This window comes from Tyto alba, unplaced genomic scaffold (assembly GCF_018691265.1).
Source record: "Tyto alba isolate M040663 unplaced genomic scaffold, T.alba_DEE_v4.0 Super-Scaffold_10, whole genome shotgun sequence".
NCBI classification, from domain to species: Eukaryota; Metazoa; Chordata; class Aves; order Strigiformes; family Tytonidae; genus Tyto; species Tyto alba.
Window position 1 is genome coordinate 20,778,792 of NW_024881262.1, and position 25,668 is coordinate 20,804,459.

General features: G+C 43.5%; 1 protein-coding gene across 3 annotated transcripts; it reads right to left on the reverse strand.

Moving 5' to 3' along the window:
• Positions 1-181: 181 nt before the first annotated feature.
• On the reverse strand, positions 182-25,520 carry MOGAT1 (monoacylglycerol O-acyltransferase 1). Of its 3 annotated transcripts, none has more exons than XM_042800735.1 (8): positions 25,203-25,520; positions 18,474-18,543; positions 18,161-18,354; positions 14,033-14,208; positions 13,409-13,610; positions 10,592-10,766; positions 6,815-7,014; positions 182-3,911 (listed from the first exon to the last, which is right to left on the reverse strand). In XM_042800735.1, exons 3-8 carry the CDS (start codon positions 18,255-18,257, stop codon positions 3,757-3,759), a joined length of 1,005 nt encoding a protein of 334 aa, XP_042656669.1. In that variant the 5' UTR covers positions 18,258-18,354; positions 18,474-18,543; positions 25,203-25,520; the 3' UTR covers positions 182-3,756. The 3 variants fall into 3 exon arrangements, with proteins under 3 accessions (XP_042656669.1, XP_042656661.1, XP_032861398.2); XM_042800727.1 differs by having other exon boundaries at positions 14,033-14,211; XM_033005507.2 differs by lacking the exons at positions 18,161-18,354; positions 18,474-18,543; positions 25,203-25,520 and adding an exon at positions 24,526-24,720 and having other exon boundaries at positions 14,033-14,211.
• Between the last annotated feature and the right edge of the window lie 148 nt (positions 25,521-25,668).

Genomic DNA, 25,668 nt, shown 5'->3' on the forward strand with positions numbered 1-25,668 from the left:
ATCCCCTGGGAGACTGCAGCGAGCAATCCATCCATCTTCTCTGCCCCCCTGGTTTCTTAGCATGTTATGACCACGGCCTTACAGCCTAAGACGACCTCTTCGGTTCAGTCAGGCTCCTGAGGTCTGAGGGATGAGGCCCTTGCCCAGCAGCAGTGACGCATTCCAGGCAGCACAAGCACAGTTTGGTACAAACCTTTATTACCTCACACCTCCTTGCCACAGCTATCATTGAAACAACTGACATTCATATTTTACAGGTACCATAAAAAGCTAAGAAGTGTAAAATATGCTTTGTAGTTCACAAAGTAAAAATTCTTGAGGATTGACTTTCTGTCAACAAAATCTGGCAGAGATGTTTCCTCCCAAGGGAACAGGCAGGCACTGTCACCGTGAGCACATTGCCGAGGCAGTGCTCACACGGTATAGAGGCAGAGCATCTATCTTGTTGATCGATGACTCGCTTCCTTGGGACTACCTGTGTCATTAAAAGGCACAAAGAGAAACACACCACAAAGCAGGCCCCGGTAAGCGTGGACATCCCACCAGAAATCTGAGCACTACCCCATTCTTCTAATCACAGCTGGGGGAGGGGGGTGTCACCGTTCCTACTAGCTGCTTGCTCTTGCTTTGTCAAGCACCAACTGCAGCTGAAGGCTGCGTTGATGCTCACTCTGACAAACATGGGAAGGCTCCTCGTGGCTGCAGCAACGGTAGGACTGCCGCCTGCACCAGCCACAGCGGGTCTGCTCTGCAGCTGCCAGGGCTCTGGCCTTTAAGCTCAGTATTGCAGGGCTGTTTTACAAATCCACATACTAACACAGAGGTAAATATTTTAGATGACACCATGCCTATCAGGTTTAGAGACTGATATTCTGTAGTCCTAGATACACTAGGCAATTTGTTAATAAAAGGTAGTTTGGAAGGACCATCATAAGCAATACGTAGTAGTTATCGAGCAACAATATATATTTAAGCAGCTTGGAGATTCTGCTTTTCTTTTTTTTCTCCATCTTCTTGTGTTACAAAGCAATGAAAATTTCAGTAGTCAGAGTAACACAATCCCTCCTTGTTCCAACTGTGCCAGTTATGGATGGTATTCAGAGCCCACAAATCATTTTCTCATGTAATTCAGAGATAAGCCTGTTTGTAGGGTACCCCCTGGACCAGATATTGCCCCAAAATCAGCATCCACATATTCCCTAAAAGTTTTGGCTCATTTGATCAACAACGATCCACTGTTACTTCCCATCCTCAACCCAACACTAATGCTTTTGAGTTTACATCCTGAGCTTCTATATCATTAAGGTAATGGGAAAAGAGCAGGCTGAGAATGAGAGGAAATATCTCATTAGAGCAGATGATCTAGGAGAGAACAGTCTGACACAAACTCCAAATTCTTTTTCCATGAATAATCAGCACTACTCATCAGGGCAGGCAGCAAAAAAACAAATCCAAAAGAAATTTCACACAGCTGGTTAAGCAAAAACAACTACTCAGGGCTCATCACTTACTACAGTCTCTGGAACGCTAGAGACCTCTTCCCAGGTATCAAACCTGCTGTGTTTGACCTCCCTAGACACATGGCCCTCCAAGAGCTGAAGCAATCCTGATCTGAGGCTCATGTTAAACATGCAGTCACAGTGCTTCCCCTTCTCAGGCCCTGCTCCTATAACCTGTATCTGCTGAATGAAAAGACACCACTCAATATTTGGTATGCATACATAGTCCTTCAGAGATGTTAACACAGGGAAGATGGACAGAGAGTGAGGAAGTAAGATGTCTACACCACAGTGATTATCAGGAAGCAAAAGCATGGGAAGGGAGGGCAAGCACACGTGTCAGCAAGAAAGCTCAAGTAGAGTAGAGGTGAATTGTGGACACACTGACTGCAGTCTGTCAGGGAAGACAGACTACTTCTTCAGGCATGACAAATTCCAGCCCTGGCTCCCAGAAAGACATCTGTCATCCTAGAGAAAGCGAAAGCAGGATTCACTGGCTCAGAGCTGGTCACCTCTGAATGACAGCTGGGCACTAGAAGGCACAGGTCTCCTAAAAAACCCCAACCTGTTGCTAGAGGTTTTTTTTGGAGCACATCAAATCAACATACATCCACTCTATCTGGCATACACTTACTTGGCTTTGGGGCTCTGGTTCATTAGAAGTCCGCTTCATGGGAGTCGAAACATTTCCACTCTTTTCTTTAAAGACCTTCATCTTGCTAAGATTCTTTATTTCCTTCCAGACTTTTAACTTTTTCCCCAAGTTCGAACTGTGTTTCTTCTAAAGGAGATTCCAGCCCACCCAGCACACAATGTGTCCAGTGCCTTTGTGGAGCCAATGCTGCTATTCCTGGAGCACCCCAGTGCTGAACTGGCCCAGCTGCAGGAGCACCAGGCTGCCTGACAGGCCTGTGCATGTCCTATCAGAGCACCTAATATTCAGGCACCAAAACTGCTTAAAACAAACCAAACACTTTGATAAAAACAGATCTGCAAAGCCCACGTGCAGATAGAAAGCATTTACAAATACAAGGATTTATCTCGTAAGAAATTCTATAATACACTATAATTCTCTTCACACAGCATTATCTCCAAGATCTAGACATTTTAACTGAAAAAGAGTTTGGCTAAGATTTTTTTTCTTTTCTTAAATGGATATCCACATTTAGGATAAGCCTCTCAGATTTAGGCACCTAGTTTGTATACAAAGCATCCTCTTAACCTGCTGCACCCTAGACCTCTGCTCACACTGCCTTGGCAATTGCAACTGCATCACACTACGGCAGAGCCTTCTACATACTTGCCCACATCTATCAGTGGGAAAGAAAAAGACCAAGTATGCTCTCTCTGGTGATGTTTCAGAACTAGACTGAACAAACCGGGTTCCCCTTGCTTCTGTGGAAGTGCTTGGCACACGATCATTTTTAATTTGCACAAGATGTAAAGTTCACATGATTCCCACACTAGCTTCCTCAGTACACGTCTCCCGTCCTGTGCCTGACAGCTCCTATGAGGCTGGAACTACCAAACAAAACTGCTTCATCTTCCAGTCTGGCGATCCAAAGCACAGCTTGTCCAAAAAAGTCACATCATTCAGTGCTTCCCACTACCCAGCATACACATGCACACACAAAACTCAATACAGTTCTCTCCTCCAAACAGAGGGTTTGGTTTGCTCTGCTCCGTAACTTGGACAAACCACTTTTGCCTTATTCAGGGCAGAATGCTCCTATTTATTCTTGGATTCATGTATAAATGGCTTATAATAGCCATCCATTGCAAACATACACCTTCATTTCTATGGAAGAGCAGCAGGGTTTTCTAGTATTCAGAGAACAACCTGATGTCATGTTTGATACATGCTGGTAAATCTCTCAACTTTTAATCAAAGACTTCTCGGGTTTATACTTTTCCTTCCTAGTGATCTCATTCTGGGGCAACTTCCTCTGCTGATGCTATAATTAGGTACCATGGTTGTAGGAACATCTGTGTGGAGTCCCTCACCAGTATTTCTGGTATGGATGAACCTAAAAGGACAACTCAGAACAGCACTGGCTTCGAGGCTTACACCCTAACGATTTTTTTCTTTCTTTCTTCCCCAAGAGTAAGATAAAAGTCAATAAATCATCTAATAATCCCTTCTTAAAATTATTCCTTACCCAAGGATAATTACAGATTGCAAAATACAGATTGCAAGAAAGACATCTTTCAGCATACATTTTTTTCCATGAGATTTGGAATTACAAATTGTAATTTGCTACTCAAAGATGAGAGATTTATGTTCAGGGATCCCATAATTTCTTTTGTGTTCTTCAAATAATTTTCTTAGTTTTTGTAGATACAATGCATGTAGCTGTTCAATCTCTTCTGTGGTGGGGTTCAAGTTCCGTTTTACAGGAATGGGGCTTCCCACTGTAAATCAAACACAACAGCAGCATTAGTTTCACTGATGTCTCTTTTTAAGTAGAAATGCTCTCCCTCCTGTAACAGTTCCACCTCAGCTCCCAGCGAGGTGACAGAACTACAACACAATTCTCTTGCGTTGGGGCCTGATCCTGCCTTTCACAAACCTGAGCCCTGGGTCTGGTTCTCCACTTCCTTTTGCTCAAGTTCAGATAAAATTAATTTTAAAACCCCATCATTTCAGTTTGGCAGCAAACCAGCAAATTAGAAGGGGGTTAAGCTCTAACTTGAAGGAGCAGTTTACACTTCAACATACAATCCCACGGGCTATGTGCTGTCTTGTCACTGGGGTTGTACTCCCCAAGTTCAAAATAGCATTTAAAAAAGTGTACCTTCTCACCGTTTTCTGTTCTGATCTGAATACTGAAGGTACCCAGTATGAGTGACATGCCTAAGATGACAGTGGTGCTCTCCACCGCACAGCCACACGAACAGGACTGAAGGAAATACAGGTATCTTCTGATTTATTCAAAATGGGGATCACTGCACCAGCGCCAGAAATGTTGCTGGCTGCCTCAGCCTAGGGAGTGGTAGCATGTAAAACCCCCAAACCCTGTAAGGTGTCTCGGAACTACCCATTGCCCACAAATACAATTCCAACCAAAATGTTCTCCAGGCACTGCACAAAGCCTGCTACCTGCTCTGTTGGAGTGAGAGCGAGAGGGAGCACGGGAGGTAATTCCACAGAGTCTAGAGGGCAGCCTCCTCCTCTGCAAAAAGTCATGGCTAAAAAGCCTGCAATATGCTAAGAGAAGCTTTCTGTGATCTCAGTCTTCCTTGTGTCGTTCTATCACTACAGATTTTGACAGCTGTTCTCGCACTGGAGGCACTGAGCTTAACAGACCGGACCAAGATTACAGAGGAAGTCTGTAGAAAAGCGGAGAGTTAAAAGCACCCCACCAGGAGCTTTTACAAAAGGCACCTGAAAATCCCTTTCAACATATGTTGCCACTTCAAATTGGATGGTGTTGACAAAAGGGAAGGGAAGCCTAGCCAGAACCACAAAGGGACTGATGTGGCATTTTCCTGCGGCAGCTTTAGCTGCCAACAGCTCTCGGGCCCTACAGGGTGCTGAAATTCAGACTTTACGTGGCTAGGGATGGGAGCCCAGCCCTGGATGGAGCAATACCTTAGGGGGTGTGAAATCAATATACATCCAATCCGGGATTTCCAGAAGCATGACTCGAAATACCAAACAACCCCCAAGCCCTCCTGCATCAGTCTCTTCTAAGAGTAGAGATTTCTTCTGGAATTGGAAACTACACTCATACCTCTAATTTTCTGTGCAGCTCTAAGCAACCTGCTTAATTTGATATTTTAGAGTTGATTCTATTTCTGAAAAGCAGTAATAATTTTCAGGAAAAGCAAAAGTACTTCATTAATCAAGCCTAAAACACTCAGACTTCACAGGCTTCGGTTTTGCTGAATTGCATCTCCTTGCTTTAGGACCCTCGGCTTCTTAACCAGGAGGGAACTCGCTGATACCCGGCCACCTCGTCAACACAGTTAACTGGCTCGGGTGGAGCTCAGCGCAAATCTGCAGCTTTCAGGAGCTGAGCTAACACTTTCAAAGAGGTGTTGAGCCATACTGAGATGCCCCCCACCAAGAATGCAGGGACATTGTGATAGTTTTCAAAAATGAGGGAACAAAGACACCAAAGGAAGGGGATTTCTTGAGATCATACAACAAATTCTGTTGCAAGATTCTAGTCTTGCTGATTTGAAGCACTCCTGTGCTTTAGCCATGGACCACCTCTGTCCCTGCAGTAAATATTACAATGATGAAAATTTGCCTAAAAGTGAAAGACATTTTAAGCTTCAGAACAGTCTCAGTATCATCAGCCCAAGGAAAAACTGCAGAAAATACGTTGTTCTCATTCCAACGCTTTGAAAACTTTTTGGCTTTAAAATAAGTGACATTTTTTGCCTGCCTGTGCACAATGTGGGCTTTCAAAATTAAATCTTTTCTAAAACACTTAACTGTATGCACTGATAAGACAGAGCACCGTGTGAAATTTAACATAAAAAGGGCTATATTTTGTCTTAAACATTTTTATTTGATCCATACTAAAATCAAATCATCTCTCCATTAAAGGGAGGGCCTTCTTAAATGTCCTTTGTGGAATACCAGAAAAGCTCAATTTACTTTTCTGTAGAAATAGACTTCGTTAGTTCGCTCAGCTCAGAACCCGTCTAAAAATGATTTATTCAAAATACATGGACAGCCAGCTATTCCCTTTGCATGATTCCCAGCACAACTTTTTTTAAAGGTGTGGTTGTCAACAGTACTAGTTAAAGCCGTTAAAAAATTCAAAAGACATTCAGTCTTACACTCCAGTGAGAGCAGATGACCAGGGACGAAAGCTTTTAGGGAAAAAACTCTCTTCCTAACTGCCTGTCAACATGGCATGCATGCTGTCAATGCTTGTCTGCCGGCCTAAGAAATGAAGGTGCTGGGCACCTTACAAAATAACTGCAGCATCCAGAATCCGCAGCAACAGCTGCAGAGCTGTGGCAGCCCTCTGGTACAGACTGGACAACCCCTTGGGTTTCCTTGAGGATTGGTGAGGATAGAAACCTGTGAATAACTGCAAATGAAGAATAAGATTTGGCCTGGGACAGAAAGGGGAAAGGGAAAAAGAATCCCTTTTAAATGGGGAAGGACAGGAATTAAAAAAAAAAAATAAAGAAAAAAGGCAAATATTTACTTTAAGCCTCACATACTTGCTTTTGATGCACAGTAACCAACTGTTTCTGTTAGAACAAATTTATAAATTTACACAGATATTAGTAGCACCCTTATGCATTTTTAAGCATTTGCAAAAGCATTAGAAAAGGCACAGGGAACTTACCAACAGTATGAATAGGTTGTCTGTAAGGAATTAAACCAAAACTGTATTGAAATACTCCTCTAGCATGAAATAGTGGTAAAGCAAAGCCCATTATCTTTTGCAACTTCTCCTGTACATTTCTGAGCCATGAACCTTTGGGGTTTGCAACTTGCTTGAATAGTTCATTTTCACCAAAGGAAAACACTGGAACCAGATGAGCCCTGTAAAACAATGACCACACTGAGAATCCCACCTCAGCCTGCACTTGCACTGTGGTTCACAGCAGCAGCATGGAAACAGTTTTACAGTAACGAGCACAGAAAGCTTCAGCAGCTGTAGACTTCATCAGCTACAGGCATTCAGCTCCTCTGATATGCAGCTGCTTTGGGTTTTTTGGGTTTTAAAAAAATAGAAGTGATTGACATATAACTAGCAACTAGCTTTTGGGCAGTATTTAGCTGGTTGATACTCGTCACAACTTTTTATGAATGCTCATTAAAAATGAGTAACTGTATATATGATAATTATGATTATCATCTTCTCCACCACTATTTCAGCAAGTCCACCCTTGTTCCACTGCATTTGCTCTCTTGGCAAGCAAAGAAGCCTCACTGCTAACCTGATAATGCTCCCAGCTGGGTGGCATCAAAACCAGATCTTGGCGTTCCTCTGCCTTTTGACCGAAGTAATGCACACACTTGATTTCAGCCCAAAAGCCGTGATAAAAACCAGACATCCTTACAAACATGAGTGCAATGCCAAGCTCCTCTGCTGTCCAATTCCCAGTGAAATCCTGCTTCCTCCAGACTTCTTTGAAAACACTAGCCTGAATGCATTATTACCAGAGGTCAAATCCTACCCACAGAAATTATACTAACTCACTTTGGCTCCTGCACAGCCTAATGAATTCTCATTTAGTTCATGAATTAGCTTGGGAGGAAAGGCACTGACTAGCTCCTGGACAAACTACTTAGGTGGATGGAATCAGTGCAGTTGCCTCCAACAGGCAAAACCACCACTATATTTAAAACCTTGACTGCAGCATGCTGCTTGATTAATGCTTAGATTCATGAAATAGTATTCTGCAGAGTTTAAAGAAAAAATAGCGGTGTAATCCTAAACAGTCTCTGAAGGCTACAGAGGTGGTTTATTTGCTTTACTGTAGACTTATCTTCTATATCTTAGCTCCATTCAGCCCACACTATCTTTGAGAAAAATCTTACTGTAAAATAGCAGCACTGCTATAATATTGTCGGGATGAATTACTGCAGAGCTCTGAACACCTGATGAGGATGCACTGAGGACAGAGCTGGCTGGGAAGTACTGTGAACAATCAAATCCCACATGTATGGAAAAAACAACTTCTACTGCTTCTCAAGCCTGAGGACCCCCACAGATGATCATTCCCATTCACTATTCTGACCAGTGTCTGCTCAAAGGTTCTTTCTCAAATAGAGCCTGTATCACCAAGCCACCTCTAAAGCAAATATCAGAAAGTCTGGTGCATACTGTGGCTGTGCAAATACTCCACTTTTTACTACAACACTAAGACAAACAGGAGCATCTTGTGGTGCAATAGCACTCAGAGACTATGGGATTTGTTTTAATCTGGTGAAGGCTTTTGCAAGATGCTATGTAGGAGGTTGAGACAGAGAAATAACTCACAGTTGTGAAACTAAAGATAAGTTAGCTGATTCATCATTTGTTTAATGTCTTTAGGATTTCTTCACTTCGTATCAGATCTCTGTACTACCTTGGGCCAACGTGTCTTTTCCAGAAGTGCAGAGGACTTTTGCTGACACATTCAGACCACATTCAACAAGTTCCTAGCTGAGGAACCACAGCTTCTCCGTGTTGGCAGTACAGGAGCCTGGGCCAGAGAGCACAGGTCTCTGCACTGCCCCTGGTCTCCGCGCTGCCCCTTTCTCTCTTGGTGTTTGATGCTGCAGATGACAAGCACCAGAAACGTATGCAGGCACTGATGGCAGGTTGTTCTTCCCATCCGCATCCCACAAGACTCCCTCACCCTTTCATTTCCACCTGAGTTGGAAGCTTGTTTCATGTCTTGTTAATTGTTAGATCCAAAATGTTAAACCCAGAAGCAATTAATGGTTAGAGAGTCTTTGGGGAAGAGCTCAGGACTGCTAACAGTGCTGCAAAAGCTCTAACTGTTGAGAGTCCTACTGTCCCATAGCCCTGCTGTATAGAAATGAAGTCAGGATTCCCACACTTCATGTAGAAGTGGTTTTTCTTGCCAGTGCTCAGACCCAGAATGACTTGTAGCCCGGTGGTTAAGGTGACCACGTCTAAGGCGTAGGCTTCAAGTCACTCGGGCAGAGGCAGGCGTTACCACCCTGCCGGAAGGCTCCAAACAGCCAGGAACAACCTAAGAAAGAGGAGGACCATCATTTGATGCAAAGAACTTCATAACAAAAGAACTGGCCATTCCTGTGTTTTGTAAGTGTCCTGATCTTGTTGTTGCGTGTTAGGGATGCTTTTGAAATCAAGGCCATGAGAGGCACAGGTGTATCTAGTTTCTCAATCCAAATCAGTTTAGAGATAAACACCAACCTTTGTGATCTGACAGATCAGACATTTATGGACAGGCTCATAAAACGTGCACCTAAATATTCTTCTAAACTTTATGGTTAAAAAATAAAAGCTACTGATAGTGTTTAGAATCCCAGTGGACTAATCAGCAGTTGAGCAGAAATTGAATAAAGACTCATTTAGGCACTAAAGTCCTAATTTAAATACACAAGTGTTTCTGAATGCAAATTAGATTAAAATGTTACTTTCTATCAGAGAACAGATCCTTTTTGAGACTCCTAGTGATATGTATAAAGAAACCCTCTCGGAATTTTAACACATAACAGTTTATAGAGAAAATGGACCCTAGCATCCTGTGTGAAAACACAGAAATCTTCTTCTCATAGACCATTTTTTTCCAGTTAATAGCTTAAAAAACTACTATGGATCTCTCAAGACTAACCTTTTATTCATTTATTTATTTATTTATTTTTATTATTATTGCTTCGCATGTCAATAGATATTCCTGGGAGCTGTTCAGAAAGCTTAGCAGGAGTAAGTCATTGGTTCCAATATTTCTAGTATACAAGATACTGAGACCAGTCCAGAACAAACACAATAGCTTATACTGTGTAAATCACTCAAAAGATATTAATAACATCTCTGTTTAGTTACACACTGATCACTCTGATGGCTGTTAGGTAGCAAAAAGCTAGTTTTTCTTGAGATTTTCACCAAAAACTCCCAGAAACTTACTTTTGTAAATAACAATCCTCAAGACAAAGTCTTTAGAATAAAGGTGAAAAGAAATCTTCCTGGACCACAGTTTTCAGTTATTTAATAAAACAGGGCCTAGCTTTCTATTTTTTTTTTTTTTTTGCTTAGAATGGCAAGAAAACTCTATCTAACTGTAATTTACAGAACATAAAACAGAATGTCTGCTCCACTCAGCAATAACAGCCAAGGTTTATTAATATTGTTTCATAATTCTTACTCCTTGCTAGTGCAAAAAACAACTGAAACAAAACACCAAGATAGGCTAATACCACCTACTGCTTACAAATTATGAAAGTCAAAGGGAGTTTTCAACACTCCCAGATTGGATCTAGGTGGACAGACTAGCTTCCGTGCCAGACATTTGCACATTCTTAGACAAGCAACTCTTTCAAATTCTAATTATATTGTTTACTATATATAATATGAACTATATTTAAGAATCAATTTGTATTCATAGCATGCTTACGATAACAGCCCAGATGGGAAACCTACCCATGTTTCAAGGCCATTTTAATAAAGCCCTTCCTCTTGAGGATGTTCAAAGTTAAACTTCCAGGATGTGCATTCAGAGATTCCTCTGCTCCTCCGATCACAATGATGGACGCATGGCCGCCTCCTTCCTTATTCAGCACATACGAGACACTCTCCTTGGATGCAGAAACCATTCCTTCAGGACCAAACATTTTAAGAGTGACTGCTGGCTCTTCATGTGCAAGTACAGTGGAATTTAAGAAACAGTTTTAAATATCTAAATGATGTTTCAAAATTATTACAGCACAGGACAGCGTTCAAAGATTTGGATTAAACCCCTTCACTCTGCAACAGATTTGGTCTTAGGTAAGTCCTTTGATTTCACACTGGTGAGCTAAATGCTGTTTGCCTATCACAGTTTTGAGATCTTCAGGAAAGAGTGTGTTCTTCTGCCAACTCACCTCTCCCTCGGAGGGATTCTGTGCCCAAGAACAAAAGAGTTGGATGTCAGCAGATACTGTTGAGAGGCAGCAGGTAAAGCCATACAGCAGGTGTATATAAACACAGGCACAGAGGGTTTTACAGAATGAATAGAGGACTTGTGAACACAAACACAGACCTACAGTGCCAAGATGATCCCCCCCTTTATTCTTTTCAAAGATATAAAACAGCAGCTCCACCTACGGCAATGGCATGACAGTGTCAGAAGAGGCAGAAAAGGCTCACTTGTACTATTCCAAATGACCTCATCAGCTCATTCTCTGGTAACCAGGACCTGGCACTCATCAATCTATTTAGGCTAAAATAGCAGAAGATATGAAACTTGCCTGGTACTCCTGCTGATCCTGATACTTCTAATCAGAGGCACGCTGCTGTATGAGCCTTTAACATTGACTCAGACCTTGCTCTGAACTTGGCACTTTGAAAAATCCCCTTTCTAACAGATATGCAGCTGACCCCTCCAGAGTTCCTTTGTGCCACAAGTTGTACTTCAGGGACTCATAGTGGCGCCATTTACCCAGAAGCCATGTTTAACTACACTATGTTTTACCAATAGAGTCTAAATGACAATCTAGAGATCAAGTCTAGTTTGTGATGCCTTTTGAGAGGCTTTGGGTTTTTTTTTTTGGTTTGGTGCTGCGTTTTTTTTTTGGTTGGTTGGGTTTGTTTTTCTTTTTTTACAGGGCTAGTATCAAAGCATGCTCTTTTGGATGCCAAGCAAATACTTAATCTCCTGTTACCTGCTTTCTTTTTTTCCCCATTAGGGACATTACAACATGGATTATAAAAATTTCACAAGAAAGGGAAGATGATTGTGATCTAGTTTTGAGAGTTGAGGAATAGCTTACTACTGGAGCAAGTTCAGACCTCAGTAAAAAGCTACCTGCATTTGCCATGTATATCTTCAGTCACTGAACAACGCAGCTGACCTGAGTCTCACAAGTAATTCGAGCAATGTTTGTTCACCCACTGGCATGCATTTCTCTGGAAGAGAAAGTGAGAGCCACTGTCTTTCCCCAGGACACATCTGTCTCCCTGCTGTGGCACGCAGCAGCTCAGCCCTGCAAGAACTGACCCTCCCGGTGGTAACTGCAGCCTGGCAGGCTTCGGAGATGAAACAGTGTGCTAGGAGCATGGCTCCCACTACATGGAAGATTTTGCAAGTGGTTTATGATTTGACTGATAACCCACATTAAACCAAAGGACCCCTCTGGTTTATCATCTATGTACTTGTGAAAAACAAGCTACAATGCTGACTATTCTTTAGCATGCTTTTTACTCAAGTTGTTTCTCATCTGGCAGGTAAATATTTGTTCCTGTGGGTCAAGATGCCAAAAACATGTAAAGCTGGTTTCCAGGCTAGGCAATGTTTAAAACTGACATCTTCCACCACTGCCACTCCCTTAAGTTTAGAAGCCTGAAAGAATCCCCTCAGAAATAACATTTACATGGAAGGGCATTCTCTGGTATGTTGAAGTATACATGGATATGCAATTCTGCTATTAATCTAAACAACATCCTAGGTGTGTTTCTAGAAATAAACAGCTGCATACCTTATCTGAAATCACAGCATCTGTGTTGCAGTCAGGAATAAAGGCTAGGTCTCTTGTCTCCCAAACATAGCCTTGTGCACCAGACCGTACTTACTCAAATGCTCTAGTTTAACCAATTTAAGTGAAATAACTCCTGTATTAAACCACTGCAGGGGAACACCAGTCCTGATTGCATTATACATTCTTCTGTTCCCACAACTTTATTGCTTGTTATTGTAATCTTTTATTACTGCAGTTCCAGTCATGAATATCATCCCTTTATGACAAGTGCTGCTCAGAACAGATTAAAAAAGTTACTGTCTTTAGAGTTTATACCTCCATTAAAATTACAGAAATTTGCAATCTGGGACCTAAGTCGTAAGTAGGTAATTAACTTCCAACCAGAAAGATATTTGTAATGAGTAGGACTCAAAGCCTTTCAGGTGAGAGATCATCCTCAATTTGTTTTACAAGTGTCTGTGCAGTGACTAAATAATGTTATAAAGTAATATGCCCTCCTCTTCTTGTAAATAACTGGTACTCAGTACTTCTGTCTCATAGTTCAAGGCAAAACCAGCAATTTTTTTCAAAACAGAAAAAAAAGCTCAGTTAACAAAACTATTAATAAAACCTTTCAAAATGTTTTGCAACAACAGTTTATCGTAAAACAGAGATTTAATTTAGCACCAATGCTGATCCTTCTGAAGTGAAATTACTTACCACTTATAGGTACAGAAATAAACCCTACATTTGAAGCAGAAGCTGTAATACAGAGCAACAGCTGAGACATTCTGCTTTTACCTACCAGCACTCATTATGTATTCTCTGAAGAAGGGACAGCCAAACCAGATGGGCATGATATGAAGGTATGGAGTAAGCCCAGGAAATAAATTTTTGAAACTTGGACCGGTGCAAAAGTTTCCAAAGGCTCCAGCTACCAGGACCCCATGAGGGTGAAAGCCAAGTAAGTAGTTGTGATTTGGACTCAGATCTGAAGTTTTTATAAGCTGAAAAATAGACAGTGGAGGATATTATAACACTTACCTCAGAAGGATTCTCAAAAACAAGTATGGAGATTGTACATTGACAAGACACAGAATCAATGAGAATTCATTTCCTTCTGAGCACTTTAAGCTACTGTCCCATTTTACAGCTGAAAAGAGTTTAAATAGATGTGCCTCAGGACATCATGTCTAGCATTTACTGTGCTGAGGCACTAACTTGTGACCCAACAGTCCAAGCAGAAAATCAGCCCCTGCCCCTTTTTGTCACTAAATCTCAGACTTGCCATGTTTTAAAAAGAAGTTAAGTTCACTCTGGAGTATTAGAATTTTACCGAAGATGGGTCTTAGATGTTTGTCCACACTTGTGGCTCTTCAAGTTGTCTCTGTTCCAATGTTTACAGTTCTGTGAGAAGTGTTTTACTCACGTGAATGGGAAAGTATTCCCTAAAGTACTTCCAAACAGTCCAGCTTCTGACCCACTGGGACCGTCTGCCCCCTGTGCATGGCGTTTCCCAGTCGAGGTAGAGCCACAGCAGGTACAGAACAGCGAGGAACCAGAAGTTGCCCAGGATCAGGATCACAAAGAAACCACAGCAAAACTCTGCTACAAGAGACAAAAAAAAAGGAAACCACAGCAAGCATTAACCACGCCCACTTCTTTTTAAGACCTTGAATTCTCAGCCCCGATATTTTTATTACAGATGCTACACAAAATGCATACAAATTGAAGTTAGCTTATTCCATGCTGTGTGAATGCTGTTACACTGAGGGTGAAACACCAGCAAGGGTGTATCAACGAATAAGCATAAAATGATGCTGGTTTACTTTAATAAAACAAAAGCATAAGCTGAGAACCAACACACATGTCTTCTTCCCATGATGAGGGTGAACACTGATGTTTGGTAGAATGCATCTGGTTTACCTGAGGCAGAATAAAAGGAGACAGCAAGAGCTAACAAAGATGTGATGCTCCATTGAGTGAGACGGGAGGAGAGCTAGGGAAGGAAAGAGGGGAAAGGGAGGCACAGCAACATCTCTGTCCTAGGGGGACTGGTGTCAGGAAAGCATTTTCCACTCTTGGTTCTTAATTTCTCTACCTATAAAATAGGGATGGTAGTTCGACTCCCTGTGAAGAGTGCTCTGTGACTGGCCAAGGAGATGCACTAGGCAAGACCAAAACATTAAGAGGTGCCATTTCAGCCTCTAAACATGTCATTGTAAGTGGAAACTCACCATTGCTGTGGGAACACAACAGCAGTTTGAATTCCTGATACTTTCAGGCCCGGGTTAATAAGAATTATAACATCCTACCGCAACAGCAATACATTGGAAGTGCGTTATACACAATTCAAAAAGCCAGAAAAAGTTGCTTGATTAAACAGAACGTGTTACTTTGGGGCTCAACCCTGAAATAATTATTCAGGTAAACTCCCTATGGAAACGTTACCTTCGTAGGACCTGCAGAATTCTGCCCTCCTGCAGGCGGGGACGGGGCTGGCCGAAGGCGAGCAGAGCGGTACCGCTGCCGGCCGCCCCGCAGCACACCCGGCAGCTGCCGGCTCGCGCTGGCGCCCTGCGAACGAAACGCACCGGGCTCACGGATCGGAGTAATCCAGCACGGGCTGAACTCCCGGCTTGCGAGGGAGCCAGGGCTTTAGCATCACGTATTTACACAATGGCTAGCAAAACGGGACCCAGGCCTCACTGGGAGTCTCAACAGGCAGAGTTGTATGAAGCGGGTGCTTTTCTGCGATATTTTACAAAGCAGAAGTAGTACTTTGTATGTCCTACAACTGACTGGCTTTCATGAGGGCAATAACCTGTTAAGTCCTAAAAGGAATTACAGCAGTGAAACATATTGAGCTAAACATGTACATAAATAGAGTGGAGTAAAAAAATTACAGAAGTACATCAGGCAATAGTTTGGCTAACAATATAAATATTACCAGAACTGAAAACTTTGAAATAAGCAGATGGACCAACGGTAAAAGCCACTCATCCTAGTTAAGATCAGCTTAAATCAAGAGAGAGATTACTTAAGTGTTGAAAACTCACAACAGCTTCCCTATACCAAGCAGGTTCGAGCTGCTGAAATTCAGGGCTTAACTTGGCCTATGGGCATTCTTGTGCTTCCTCCAACCTAATACTTACTTTTTCTGAACTTCTGCCAACTTGCCCTTGTGCCTAGTTTGACCCTTCAGAGCAGAAATGGAAATATTTTCATGGGGTAACTGAGAACTATGGCAGAATCCAGAAGCAGACAGAGCAAGCAAAGCTGCTGGTCAGATTGAATAGTAAAGAAAGGGATGAACATTCCCATTTCTGGCAGGGAATTAGCAGAAAAATAAGGAATTGCACCTGCTCTGAGGAAGGGAGAATGGAACAACCGTAAACAAAACCAGAAGCAGAATCAAATTTACTGTTTTGAAGAATACTCCATTCTTCAGTACCATCAGTACAGAAGCTCATTGCTTCCTGCTTAAACAAGCAACCCTGGCCTTGCAAAAAGAAGTACCTTAGTAAGAGTTCTAGAAAAATACCACAGCTAACTGAGGCCCACAGATGTCTAGAGTTAATGTGGAGAACTCCCAAAAGCTGCAACAAGTTCTAAGGAACATTGTTAATGCAGGGTAACACAGGTGAAAGATGACACTGGATTCCACTGCTCTGGAGGAAGAACTCACTGGGAATCCCACACCAGCAACACTTCAAAATAGGGCACAGATATATTTTGAGGAAAAGTCATCTATTATTTGAAGAAGAGATCCTGAAACTATAGAAATTTCTAGGAACGCTAATCTGGACAGGATGCCAAAGTTCATGGTCTAAGTTTGAATAAGTATAAGAAGTTTTTTTATTTGCCACAAAACAATTAATTTCAAGTTGTTATGCAAAAAATAGTGTTTGTATTTCCTACCCTTCCTTTCAGAAGGACTTTTGGCTTAGCACAGAATCACATGGCTTTTTACTATCAGTTTCCGAGCCAAACAGCTGGAAGGTGCTTTGGACCAAAGCATCCTTGCTGTGAGAGCTAATTAAATCAGCAGCGGGAAGTGCCAGATAGCAGTATTTAATACTATGCAACAAACGTACATGACATCAACAAGCTCACTGCTTCGCTTTAGCTGGAACACATTCCTGCGTGCATGTAAGGTATAGGGAGATAAGTATGCTGTCAGCATTTCCTAAGGGGAGCTCAGCATCTTGTAGAACAAAGCTGATTTATTACTGCATTTGCAATGAGACACACAAAGCAAATTCCTTTTACCATACCTCCTCATTATTTTAATCCATTAACAGCCTGCAAGATGAGTTAAACACTGATGACTCAAAACCAAGGAGCCTACAAACACAAGACCAGTGTTTTCTCCTTCAGAGAATACAGTGAGTAAATAAATGGCAGCCACTTTACCTAAATTCATAAATAAATTCCAGGCAAAAGGTGAATATCTTGGAATTCGGCACTTTATCATTGCCTCATTGGATGTAGTTCCAGTGCACACTGTAAGGATATTTTTTTTGCTTACACTTGAATTAAAGCTTTGGAAACATCTCTGTGGTGTACTGAAAAGTGGGGTACATGCATTAAAAGACAAGTCACTGCCATAGGACTCTGAACATCCAGTCTGACAGACAACATTGATGAGAATTTACGTCCCTTTTCCTCCATGTCCCCATTTACAGCATGTGCATACTCGCTGGCTGCAGGAAATGGATGAAAAAATATTAGATACAGCGTTAGCTAGCAGCATGGGCAGCCATCCTGCCCAATGATGTTTGAACACCTGACGCTTCACTCATTAAATAAGCTCTAAGTTTGCAGCTGTGGGCACCAAATTCATAGAATACTTAAATACCACAGAGATAGGAAGTCGGAAACCCACACACTGGGTGGGGAAATACAGGTGATCCCAGCAACTGGAAGCTCCGAATGCATTTGCAGTTACTAAGGAGTCAAAAATTTTGAGCTACATCTGTTGTGAAGGCCACCAAATCTGTCTACTAGAAGAATCCTGTTACTCCCAGAGCGGTCACAGGCTGTGGGTGGCCAGTGCAGGTGTATCCTGGGTGGCCAGGGCGCTCGGCTCAATCCAGCCAGCACTCCAGGCTCTCCATAGGACCCCCCAGAGCCGTGCAAAGCAGCTCGCACCGAGACCTCCGGACTGCTCCACAGCTCGGACAGGTCTGAACGATGAGCCAGCTCCTGCCATTTCCCACACACCCTTAGCAAAGCTTTCTCTAAGCACATGGTGCTGCTGTGTCTTAAATGAGCTGGAGACGTTCACAGTTCAGCAATCTGAACCTCATCCCACAATGGATGTGATAAGCAGGACATCTTTATCCCACTGGTTTTCTAGTGAATATACAGGTAGAGATATGATTTTGAATACTGTACTTCTCTGGGCTTTATGAGTACACGTGCATACCAATACACAAAGCAAGGTGAAAAGCTCATTTCTTCTATCTGCAGCCACCAGGGGAAAAAAATTAAAGATGGCATATTCTTCAACAACCACACTGATGTACCTACAACAGAACAGTCCTTTCCTCACCTTTAGTCTTCAGAGCAGCAATGCCTCCGAGCTGGGTGACTGATGAACAGAACATTGGAGGGAACACACAAGGAGAACAGCACAGTGGTGTTTTCATCCCTCATGAACATTTGCTCCTCTCTATGGTCCCTCAAAGTACCACTGATAAGTTGATTTTGGCATTAAAAAATTCACTGTCTCTGATTAGTGGATTCCTTCATCAGGGGAAAGGAAAAACAAATTTTAAAAATCAGCCTTTATTTCTGGAAATACTTTCTAAATTCTTTCTAGATCACAAAGAAAGGGATAGAAATTTAAATGAAATAACACATACAGCAAATGGACTCCAACAGTGTCATCGAAGGAAGATCTGAGACAACAGGCAACACCTGAGAGGAGGCAACCTGCCAAGGCAACAGAAGCAAGTTCATGCCTCTGCAGAGTACTGCTCTGCTCTACTGCTCTGCAGCTCTTACACAGAAAGTCTCTTTTTAAAAAGTAGAGTCATTATGTTAGTACTGTCCTGTTTAACTAGTCTGAGCAATTCTGTCAATATACAGATTTCCACCAGAAGCACAGGAACTTGCTGCCACTTTTTACCCATGGCAGATATGGACTCCCCAGCAAAGAACAAGCTGGGAATTTATTTAAAGTAACTGCACTGGAAAACTGGTGAAGTCCACAGGAATTCTGTAGCCATCTCCAGGACCGAGGTGGTAAGGAGGTCAGCATTTGTTGAATACGTATCAGTCTCCTGTAGTGGAGATCCTTTGTCAGTTTATTGGTCACAACTGGGAGCTCCAGTCATAAGGATATTTGAGCATTCCTACCAAGGGAACTCTATTTCAACACTACTATGATAACAAATACAAACTCTCAAATGCCAAGGTTTGGAGGCTGGTTTAAAGGTTTGTTTACTCTGGAATTTGGTTCCAGTTCCCAAGCAAGCTGACCTTCCATTGGCAAATACTGATAAACTAGAGATACAGAGCATTAGGCAGTATTGACCTGTAGATGGAGTGGTCTGGATACAGTAAATCTGCAAGTTACTAATTACCAAATCCCGAGACAGCCTGCCAAATTCAGTCTATGTATCTCCTGTTTCTTTCATTTCTCCTTAGGCATCCACAATCAGTTATGTTCACATACAGGTTGCCAAGCCAGGGCCTCTGGCCTGACACAGCACAGCCATTTTTCTCTTCTTATTCTCAAGAGATACAAACACATATATACAGAGACGGGCTTAAATTCCCTCCCTAAAATGCAGGTAACAGAGGTAGCATTCCTAGAAATACCAGTCAGTCAAGCATCAGTAAGTACCCTGTTATCCTCTCATCAGTCCCTACTCATGGGCCAGCAATAAGCTTCAGGGATAGATGAATACAGACTGACGAAAACAAGTAGCAATACCAGCTAGCTTGCTAGGGAAGGCTCATAGAGCTTAGCTGAGTTTTCTTATATATCAAAAAAAAGTTTTCTAAACAAGGCTTTGAGGAAGAATGAGGCCGTTTTAGTCAGCCAGCTACAGCTGATGAATTAAATCAGCATCAAATAACAAAACATCATTACATGTTTGGGGAAAAAGTTATTTTTTGCTTCAGCACATTACACTGACACCAGCTTTCTCAACACGTAAATCACTTATTATTCCAGCAGCAATATTTCACTCTGTGGCAAATGTTTCATCATTTCTATTCTTTTGAGGAAGCCAGATCCACAACTCAAAACTGTCTCCAGCCAAGTTCAATTAACAGGGTGCTTCATCCTACATACACAGAAGTTTAATCACTAAAGAACAGGACATACTTTAATAGACACCAATGTCTTTAGCATATTATTTTGTGGCTTCGTGCATACTCAAGTATACCTTTTATTATGTACTGGTTTTGTATTATTAAGTATTTTGCACATAAACACAGGGGTGTATGCACAACAGTCACTTCCTAGGTCCCCAGTAAGGAGAAGACCAGCGTGTCACTGATGGGCCCAGAAAGTGAGCCATAGAAGATGCACCATTCTCCCCCTACCACCACTTTGTCTCAAAACAAAATCCTGGTGTCCTTGTCACAGGGTTAAGCTCTCTCTCATTGTCTGGACCAAGACTCCACCACTCCACCCAAGTTACCTAGTTGTGCATTTGATTTTGTACATGCTCAAATTCCACTGTCTCTTTTTACGTCACACACACAGAAGTTGGTAGAGGAGAAGCTCACCGACTCACCTTCTAGCCTTATTTTCTCCAAAATGCTGTCATTTGATTTGTGTACACTGGAGAGGAAGAAAACCAAAAGGCTAAAGCGCCTGCAAAGCACCACTGAAACCAAACGTCATTGATTTTTCTTTGTTTAAAATTGGTTTGCCTTTAAAAGAGCCCTTTTATCTAACCTCCTGCCTAGGTAGTGATCACCTCCTGGGACACGTTGCTCCTCACTCGCAGCGGTGCAGTACTGAGGCACACAGCTCACCCCTGCCACACGCTTACACACCATGGGTAAATCGCTGCTCGGTTACGGTGCCAGGAACAGAAAACACCACTTCCTAACAGTAGTATATCAGACTAACGATTAACTGCAGCAAACTTACATCAGTCAAAGGTCTTAAGAAAAATATTTCCAAGCACAAAAACAAAGATTTCATCCTAAACACCAGGGACATCGATTGCATTCATTGACAGTGACTATTTTGTGTGAATATGTAGTGTGAAACCTACAGTACAAAAATGGGAGCAGTGTAACTTCTTTGCTCTTGCCCCCAGTCAGTCCAGCAGCACTTACAGGCTCGGAGATTTCATTTCTCCAGGTGACTTTCTGCCTGGGGTTGGGCCGGACGACAGCACAGAGAGATCACAAGCAGGTATCAGCACACAGCAGACATGATGTGGGTGCTGCACGAGCTTGGGATGGGGCCAGACCCGTCCTGGGACTGTCAGCCCCTGGCCAGGCCAATGAACCTCCAATAACAGTAATTGCAGGCTTAAAACTATATCTATCAGAATTGTCTGTTTCAGCCTTTTTTTTCCAAAGGAGGTGCTCTGAAATTGCAAAACTTCATATATTTGCTGTTTCAGCACCAAAACACTAATGACTTGAAAGTATGCTTCAGCCTGAAGCCATTTTGGATTTCTGCTTAATATAGCAAGAAATATCATAATTTTATTGTTTCCTGGTTTTCAGTTTTCATAGCTTTAGTTTTCTAGACTCCAAGCTGATAACAAACACTCTTCTTTTAAAAGAAGGAAGCCCATTTAAAACACTTTTTGTTTTCATGGAACTTTACCTAAACTATTTTAGCCTGCTACGCTTAGAGCATGTAAGATAGGAAACCATATGGCAGTTTCAGCTGGCACACAGTGGGAAACTGGTAGATGGGCATTTCTCTCATCTCATCCAGAAGCTCTTAGATACAGATCACAGTATTTCAAAACTTATTTTTGCTTCTGGTGTCATGCCCCTGGATAAGTAACAGAAGAACCACTTCTCCAATGAAAACTCGTCTTTTCTGCTTCAGAGAGAACTTTGGCAGCTCGCAGTACAGAGCAGGGAAGCACAGGAACTTACACCCAGAATTTTAAAGAGGTTCCTTTTGTACGTAATGAAATTCTGTGCACATCTGTACAACTTCTTTGAAGCAGAGGCATGTTTATTCTGCCTACACTCTACAGCAGAAGCAATGTATCTGTAGTGCTGACCCAGCCCAAGCCAGTACACTGTGTGAAGAAGCAGAACTTTATTGTTTGTACCCTGCTACTGCAGCTATTTGTTCAGTATTTGTTGACTGATTTGCTCTTTCTACAAATGGTGATGCGATTCACAGTCTTCAACAACTATTGCATATATGTCTTTCAAGCCAACTTGTGACTAGCCTTTAATCACAGAAGCAAGGTGGCATTTTCAATCACCAATTCCACGGTCTCAGAAAACCACACTGCATTACAACAAAGCAAGCCTGGAGAGCAAGGGCTGAAGACCAACACAATGTACCTTTTACATTAAATTCAGCTACTCTTAAGGGTCTCAGCCAGGAAGATAAAACCAATGTTTGATTTTCAGTGTCTTCTATCCAAGTCACATTATGGATTCTAAATTGTAATAGACTCATGTTCCCTTTACGGCTTACTCTGGGTGCCATATCATCTTTTCACATGTCACTTCCCAGATTTAAAGGATATCATTACCTGATTCAGCTTTTGTCTTTCAGGGCACTAGTTTTTACAGTTATCTTACTTGATCTGTTAATCCTATTGGTCCATTTTATTAAGCTATGGCACCTCACCACATACCTAGATGGATGACTAAGAACAAAGCCAATATCCTATTTATTTATTCACTGCTCTAAACAGAAGCTCTGTATCTACAATACGAATCATTAGTTACCTTATGGTGTTATCAGTTCATATTTTCACATGCATATATTTTTACATAAGACTAAATCTACAGAAGATCTTGCTTGGTATAAACCAGTTCCAGCCATATACCAACCCCCAAACACAACCTACCCCTCCTACCTATCTGTGATGAATTCACACAGTATTTCACTTGCACTGGGGCATCCCCTGCATGATTTGAAAGTGTCACTTTTGAATTCAAGAACTTGGAGACAAAAAATGTTTCCATATTTTGTCCGCTCAGCAGACAAAAAAAATAAAGGCTGAAAAATCCAGACATAAGAGCAATCCAGAACGTCGGAAACCAACCCATTTTTCACTTCTTTAACTCATTTAGGATTCAGCCATCTGAACTTTCCTGGAGCTAAGTGAAACTTTTTGGCCAGATCACTCCAACTGTCCTATGACTGAAAGGTTACGCCTACCAAATGACAAGGTCACCTTGGATAGCTCTAAAGATAAACATCCCCATGAAAGCACAAGCAGATGATTATTATTAGAATCAATTTGCCCACCAAAAAACAAGCATTCCTGCAAACAGATTTTTTCATGATCATGTGCACTTACTATATTCAACGTAACCAGCCATAAGAACACTTCCTTGTTGATTTTCTTTGACATTTATTCCCAGGCAGCTCCAGCTGCAGAAGATAGCTGCCTACTTCTCCCACTAAACTGCAGCAAGAGTGGATTTTCTGCAGCCTGATCACTTCTAGGAAGCATAGAAGGATGTGATTTTCTGCAGCAGTGTGGTTACCAACCAGGCTAGGATAAAAAATTGTTTCCTTCCACTGCCACTGAACTTCCACCGCATTATCATTAGACTGGAATAATGGCATATGCCAAGAGCTAATTCAATGATAGAAAATTAAAAGCACAGGATATTTACAATGTAGCCACAAACATAAACTGTTTATATTCCAACCACATATAATTTAGAGGTAACAAAACAGCCAAGTGCTAAGGATAAATCTGTGAAGGTGCTTCATACCCTCCGTGCTTCCCCACATACCCAAATCTTTTATGTGTGGTCTAACAACCTAAAAGAAAATCATCTGAAAGACATCAGACCACCACCTGAATGATACCAGATATACAAGGAAGATACGCATGTATTCCTCTTCTCTTTGTAAACCATAAAGTGTGCACGATCATAAAGCAGTCCAACATTTCCAGTAACACACAGGTAGTCAGTTGTTCTATACCTCAGACCAGTTTTGTTCCACATGGACTATTCAATAACCACTTCCCAATTTACACAATCCATGGATCTGGTCTCAGAGAGTTAAGGCTCAGTTCACCTTACCAAGTGACTCATTTTACCAAGTTGAAGATAAGTACCCATAAGATCTGCTGCTGTGAATAGGTGTTTAGTGATAGGAGTCTATTAAGCTATTCAGAAAATTCACAATAGAGGAAAAATCAGAGGAAAAATTTTACCAAGTAAAATAGTTAGGAACGCTTTCTTAAAGCAAGTAAGCACATTTTTCATAAGCTTATGGCTGTGGTTGCATCTAAGCCAGTTCACTGTCAATCCTTATTAATTTTCATCACATTGTTAAATGAGAATTTTATTGAACTACAGTAAAGTTACAAAATCAGTAATGAAAACAGTATTAGTCATGTTCCAGCCTTTATGCTCACGCTCGAAAAAAAGTTGTTAGTTGTCAGAAACCCAGCGGGCATCTCAATGCGAAGCCGCGCTCACTGGCTCTGCTTTTTAAGATCATATTTGAAAAAGAACTCATAGAAAGAACTAGACCCCAAAACAGAGAAAAAGCCATCCAGAGCTTTCAGGGAAGAGAAAGCCCAAGCCCAGAAGTGCGATGCTCTTGCCCACCCAGGGAAAGCCAGGGAGCCGCTGGCCGCCCGGCCGGCTCTCCTCCCACGTGGAACCTCGGGGTGAGCCAGACCGATGCCCACGGGTGACGCTGGTTAAGGAAAAAGGCGATTCTCTCCCTTTCCTCTCTGGGGCAAGGGCAGGAAGGAGGAAGGCTGTTACCCAGCAGGAGGAAGGAGAAGATCCACTGCAGCACGGCGACGGTCTGCATCCTCCTCCTTAGGGGGACGTTGATGGGGGCAAACTCGACCTTCATGCTGCCGGCGGGAGAGCGGCGCGGGGGGGCGCAGACGCGCCGGCCCCTGCCCCTGCCCCTGCCCCGGCCCCGGCCCCGGTCCCGGCCCGCCGCACCTGCCGCCGCGGCCCCGCCGTGTGGCGCACGGCCGCGCCCCCTCCCGCCGCCGGCGCTGCCCACGGCCGCGGGGCGGCAGCGGGGCCCGGGCGCGGCCCCGGCGGGCGGGGACGGGGAAGCGGCCGCCCCGGCGCAGCCCGCCCCGGGCCCGGGGCACCTTCCTCCCCCGCGCCCCGCGGGAAACCCGATCCTGACCCAGGAGAGGGCAGCGCCCGGGCGCGGCTGCGGGCGGGGCGCGCCGCCACACCGAACCGCCCCTTGTCACCCACCGCACCGCCCCGTGTCACCTACATACACCCGCCCCGTCTCACTCACCGCACCGCCCCGTGTCACCTACATACACCCGCCCCGTGTCACCCACCGCACCGCCCCGTGTCACCCACACCCGCCCCGTGTCACCCACCGAACCGCCCCGTGTCACCCACACCCGCCCCGTCTCACCCACCGCACCGCCCCGTGTCACCCACACCCGCCCCGTGTCACCCACCGAACCGCCCGCCGCGTCTCCCGCTGCCCCGGAGCAAACAGGCGGTAAGAGCCCCGGCCCAGCCCCGCGCTCGCCTCCTCCGACTTTATGGAAGTCGGCCAAAAACTTAAAATCCCCATGGCGCTGGGGTTTCACTCGCTCGCTTCTAATTAAACTGGCACACGCACAACCTCCTCCCGCCCCCCGGCACTTCGCCGGGGGTGCCAGCGACATGTCAGGGAAAAAAAAGAAAAAAAAAAATCGAGTATGAAACAAAAGCAAACAAAGCGCCCCGAGACCTGCAGGAGCGCTGCCCCCGCTTCCCTGGGGCACAGCGGCACCCGCACCCCCGCCCGGCCCCGAGCGCCGCCGCTGATGTCACCGCCGTAGCTGCCCGCCGCGCCGCCGGTGCTCGGCGCGCTGCCCGCCCGCTCCGCGGGCGCGGGGGCCGGGCGCGCTCCGCTCCGCGGGCGCGGGGGCCGGGCCG